The 6,000-nt window shown below is 38.9% G+C and overlaps 1 protein-coding gene across 1 annotated transcript in view; it reads right to left on the bottom strand.

Annotated features, from left to right (window-relative positions):
- Window positions 1–297: 297 nt before the first annotated feature.
- Window positions 298–6,000, bottom strand: part of nemp1 (nuclear envelope integral membrane protein 1) — a 29,083-nt gene continuing 23,380 nt past the window's right edge. The window contains exon 9 of the mRNA XM_057861530.1: window positions 298–1,123. Coding sequence (XP_057717513.1) covers window positions 913–1,123 — 211 coding nt within the window. The 3' untranslated portion in view covers window positions 298–912. The remainder of the gene's footprint in view (window positions 1,124–6,000) is intronic.

Below are 6,000 nucleotides of genomic sequence, written 5' to 3'. Positions count from 1 at the left end.
TTTACAGGCGGTATTTTTTAAATTTATCACGTTAAAATATTTGACGTATTTAACGCACATGCCCCGCTCAAACAGATTAAAATAACAGCAGTGTAATGTCCACTTGTTACTTGTGTTTTTCAGTGTTTTGTCGCCCTCTGCTGGCGCATGGGTGCGGCTGATTTTATAGGTTTCAGCACCACATGACCATTGAGTAATGACAGCAATGGTGAGCTACTAGTTTATTTTTTGATTGAAAATTTTACAAATTTGATTAAAAAAGGAAACATTGAGGGGTTTTAATATAAAATTTCTATAACTTGTACTAACATTTATCTTTTAAGAACTACAAGTCTTTCTATCCATGGATCGCTTTAACAGAATGTTAATAATGTTACCGGTAATCTTGATTTATTGTTCTAATAAACAAATACAGTACTTATGTACCGTATGTCGAATGTATATATCCGTCTTGTGTCTTATCTTTCCATTCCAACAATAATTTACAGAAAAATATGGCATATTTTATAGATGGTTGGAATTGCGATTAATTACAATTAGTTTTTAAGCTGTAATTAACTCGATTAAAAATTTGAATTGTTTGACAGCCCTATTAAAAAGACATCATATACAGTGAAAATATATTTTATCGCAAAAATATTTTATTCACAAATCGTCAACCGTGACATGAGCGTGACACGAATCCTGCTTGGCTCGACATCTTGGTCATATGAGAGAAAAATGCGACACCCGCACTCACTAGTATAAAAACTCTTGAACTTCAGACTTGTGCACAGAACTCCAGAAACAACAACAAAAAAACTAACCTGTCAGCTCACTCTGTGGTTCAAGTTGCACGGAAGCCAATCAGAACAAACCCCTTAACAGTAAATTTATCAAAAGGCGCTTTTGGACATTCGCGCCCTTTCGCTGTCAGTGTTCGAAGTCCAGCGAGCTGTCGCAGTTGCTGAAAGAAGGAGTGTGCGCCAATGCACTCTGGTTTTGGCAACGGCTCGATTCTTCCGTGACTTCGTCGTCGTCGTCATCGTCCGTGTCAAAAAAGTCTTTCCAGCCGTATTCCTGGGCGTGCATTGACGCCTCGTTAGCCATCAAGTGCGATGAGCCCTCGATGAAATCGGCAAACCTAAGTAATGGACAAATAAAATTATTTCACGCGACAAAAATCTCAAAAGTTAATCGTGCTTTCATGGAGGATGACGGAATATGAAGCATTGTTTTTAGCAGCCCTTTTAATTTTCATCTTTAGTCTTTTGGACGTAAATATTTTTTGGTCATATTCGGTGTTGTTCCAACTTACTTCTGAAAGAGTCATACAGTGGTATAAAAAAGTAACAACCTTTTGGAATTTCTCACATTTCTGCATAAAATCATCAAATGTCATCTGATCTTTGTCAAAATCACACCGATGAAAAAACTGCTAAAACTAAAACCACCAAAACATTTATAGGCAGTGTTGGGAGTAACACCGTTATAAATAACGCCGTTATTTTTTCAGTAACGGGGTAATCTAACTTATTACTTTTTCCGCCGTTACCGTTACTGACTGTCAAAAGCGGTGCGTTACTTACTCTGAATAAATTGAAGAAACTACCAGCCGTGTCGAGTCGACTCTCTGCTCTGTTGATTTGTCATCCAAGACTTGGGGTGCGTTAAGCTTCGAGATAGCGCACGTACTTCTGACTCCAAGCTGTTTGTACCTCCTCATTCAATTGGACAATGCTTTCCAAAGTTTGGTAACATTTCTGTGTTTGCTACACCTGATGCTAGCCTCGTTCCCATCTCCCACTGTCAGCCAGCAATAATTCTGCTTCCATCTTGAGGACGGCAGACGCTTTGTAGGCGACGTGAATTGTCGGGAAACGAGCCTACCTGAATGCGGACCCTCGAGAGATGCGATGGAAGTGATTGTGATTGGGTGAGGGTCAGAGTCATGTGTCGTGGTAAGCCAATCAGAGCCGGTGATTTTACAAGCAAACCGGAACAGCGCGTGCGGCAAACACACACACGCAAAACAGATGCACAGGGTCGGGATGGCAGAGCATTCAGAAGAAAAATTGTCCTTTAAGAGGTGGAGATATAGACACTATTTCAAGTTTGTCGAAATTAAAGGAAAGAACCTGCATGTAATGTGTAATTTATGTCCCGGGGCAAAGCTTTTGTCGACATCTGTGGTAAGCAATTCAAATCTGTTGAAGCACCTAACAAGTTAACTACCTGTCTGTTCTTCTCTATTCCACTGACTCGAATACTGCTCAGAAAATTTCAAATTCTTTGACATACAACAAGTTCTTTTTAAAGTAACGGAAATAGTTACTTTCCCTGGTAACTAGTTACTTTTACTATACAGTAATTCAGTTACTAACTCAGTTACTTTTAGGAAGAAGTAGTGAGTAATGTAACTAATTACTTTTTTAAAGTGACGTGCCCAACGCTGTTTATACGTTATTATTTTAATAAGGATAGCATGCAAAGAATGACAGAATGGGGGGGAAATAAGTAAGTGAACCATCTTCCTAAGGATATTAAAAGAGCAACTGAAACCAATTTTTACCAAACAGTTTAAGTCAGGTGTGTGCCCGATCACTGATGAGTGCCCACTATAAAGCTGGTAAGAAATGTCTTGATGAGGAGCATTGTCTGATGTGCATTATGGCTACGAGCTGTCTGAAGACCTGCGATCAAGGATTGTTGATTTGTATAAAGCTGGGAAAGGATACAAAACCATCTTTAATAGTCTCGATGTTCATCATTCGACAGTATGAGACGTTGTCTACAAATGGACAGAGTTTGGCACTGTTGCTTCTCTCCCAAAGAGTGGCCGTCCACCAAAGATGACGCCAAGACTTCAGCTCAGAATACTCAGAGAGGTAAAAAAGAACCCTAAAGTGTCTGCTAACAGCTTACAGAAATGACTGGCACAGTCCAATATCTCCGTGCACACAATAACTAGATGTAAAACTATGGCCAAGAATGGTGTTCATGGGAGGACCCCACGGAGGAAGCCACTGCTATCTTAAAAAAAAAACTTGGACACTCCACAGAAGTTGTGGTAAAAATATTTTGTGGACTGATGAAACCAAAATCGAATTGTTTGGTAGTAACAAACAACAACATGTGTGGAGGAAAAATGGAACAGCTCACCAACATCAACACTTCATCCCCACTGTGAAGCATGGTGGCGGGAACATCATTATTTGGGGCTGTTTTGCTACCTCAGGGCCTGGACAACTTGCAATCATTAATAGAAGAATGAATTCAAAAGTTTATCAGGAAGTTTTGCAGGAAAACCTGAGGCCATCTGTCAGACAGTTAAAGTTAAAAATATGCTGCAACAAGACATTGATCCAAAATATAGAAGTAAATAAACTTCAGAATGGTTTCAGAAGAACAAAATACACATTCTGGAGTGCCCAAGTCAAAGTCCAGACTTGAACCCCATTGAGATGCTGTGGCATAAGACAGCGATTCATGCCAGACATCCCGGGAATCTGACTGAACCACAGCAGTTTTGTATAAAACAATGGGCCAAGATTAACTCTGATCGATGTGCTAGACTGATCTGCAGCTACAGGAAGCGTCTTGTTGAAGTTATTGCTGCCAAAGGAGGGGCCACAAAATATTAAATGTGATGGTTCACTTACTTATTTTCTCTCTTCTATCAGTGTTTGCTAACTATCCTTATTAAAATAGGAAAAACCACCTAAACATTGATAGGTTTAGTTAACGCAGAGGCTGTTTTTTCATCTGTGTGATTTTGACAAAGATCAGATCACATTTGATGGAGATTTTATGCAGATATGTGAGAAATTCCAAAAGGTTCAGAGACTTTTTACTACCACTGTAGTTACTTCACTGAAAAAGTAAAAATTACTACTGTTCAAAAGTTCGGAGTCTAAACGAACCCAAACTTTTGAACACATAATGAAAAATCACGATACACTACGTGTATTTAATTATGAAAGTAACTACTTTAAGTTAACGTATTTTCCACACTACAAGGCCAACGGAATATAAGACGCAACTTCAACGTATGGCCTTATTTATGGCCTATTGTTTTTATATATAAGGCTCAGTAGTCATGGTGGTTGGGTTTGCTTTATGCATCCACTAGATGGAGCTGCGTAAAAGGGAATGTCAAGCAACGAATATTCAATATACAGTAGCGTCCATGAGTATCCATAACAACACAGGTGTCAAACCGGTCCTCAAAGGGCCGCAGTGGGTACTGGATTTCATTCCAACCAAACGAGAACAATCCCTTTTCACCAATCTAGTGTCAGTGTAATCAGTTGATTGCAGTCAGGTGCTAATTACTTTAGCAGAAACTTCATTGGTTGAACTGTCTGTGCTGGATCTGTTGGAACAAAGACCAGGACCCACTGCGGCCCTTTGTGGAATCGGTTTGACACCCCTGATAAATAGGGTGCCCCCCCCCAAAAAAAAACAAAAAAACTTTCTAACAATCCAATAAAATCAAGCTTAATTGAATAAACTTTTTTTAATAGGAATTGAAACCTGAACCATGCCAAATTAAGAAACTAATGGAATGTTCACTCTAGAGCTGAAACGAATACTCGAGCAACTCGAGTTTAAAACTGATCCAAGTAATATTATTCACCTCGAGTAATCGTTTATTTTGACAGCTCTAAGCATCACGTTTTGCTTGGACTACTTTTAATGCGGGACGCGCTCATGTCACGTACGTAGAGGAAGAAGCAAAAAATAAATAAATAAATAAATAAATGAACTTATTGCAGCCGACAGCCGCTACAAACGGCGCCGACAATGCTAAATACTAGCCCGCACTTTTTGGTTGCCCTCCTCCATTACCCGTTTTATCGGCACCAATACGCCATGTAATTGCCTTCACGACTTTACTAGCGAGACGGCTTATTTTACTCAAGTGGAAACATGCACATCCCCCATCATACAATAGTTGGCTCCAGGGGCGGACTGGGACTAAAAAGCAGCCCTGGACTTTGACTCAGCCCAGCCCACAAGATACGCTATACGAAGGGAAACAGACCCCGTAGGGGTGTCCGGGGGCATACCGCCAAACCCTCGGGGAGAATTTTTTTTTTTTTTTTTACATTTTATTGTAAAATGCATCAATTTCTTGCACTTTAAGAGAAAATGAAGAAAATATGTCTAGACTGTCACTGTCTGACTTGGGGCGCTCAAAGTACTGCAAGGCTGAACTGGAGTTGGGTTCATTTTCTGTACTAGCTCTATGATAGACCTGAATAAACAAATGAAAATGTATTCTTCAAAGCAAGTTTTATGTATTTGGGCAAATTCCACATTCTGAAACTGTCAATGATTATGATGATGATGAGAATAAATTCATTCATTCATTCATTCATGTATCCAATTGATTATAATATATCTCTATATATCTCTGTCTATAAAACGATTTCATTGTTTATGCCATAATTCAGTGGTCTCCAAACTATTCCACATAGAGCCGCAGCGGGCACAGGATTTCATTCCAACAAAACAAGACAACACCTCTGCACCAATCTGGTGTCTTACAATTGTAATCAATTGATTGCAGTCAGGTGCTGCTTGTTTTAGCAGAAACTTCATTGGTTAAACTGTCGGTACTCGATCGGTTGAAAGAAAAACCAGGCCCCGCAGTGGCCCTTGAGGACCGGTTTGGAGACCCCTGCCATAATTAATCTTGCCATACAAATAATAAATTTCAATGAAAATATAAAAAACATTTCAAGACAAATCCTGTATACATAACCTTCATTGGAAAGTATTAACCAGAAAACAAAACGATATATAAATGATTAAAAATATATATCAATTTAACTACCTAAACTTTAAAGTAAAACCATTCATTTTATTAATATTTTGTTATATTTCTTCTGAATTAATATTGCTGCTGCGTGTGCATACGTTGTTTTACAGCTATAATATTTTTTCTTAGGAGAGTGATAGTAGGACGAGCATATTATAACTTGACACGATTGCAAACGGGTACATCGACTAGCT

This window comes from Corythoichthys intestinalis, chromosome 2, assembly GCF_030265065.1.
Source record: "Corythoichthys intestinalis isolate RoL2023-P3 chromosome 2, ASM3026506v1, whole genome shotgun sequence".
Lineage (NCBI taxonomy): Eukaryota > Metazoa > Chordata > Actinopteri > Syngnathiformes > Syngnathidae > Corythoichthys > Corythoichthys intestinalis.
This window is presented reverse-complemented; position numbering and strand designations above follow the sequence as displayed.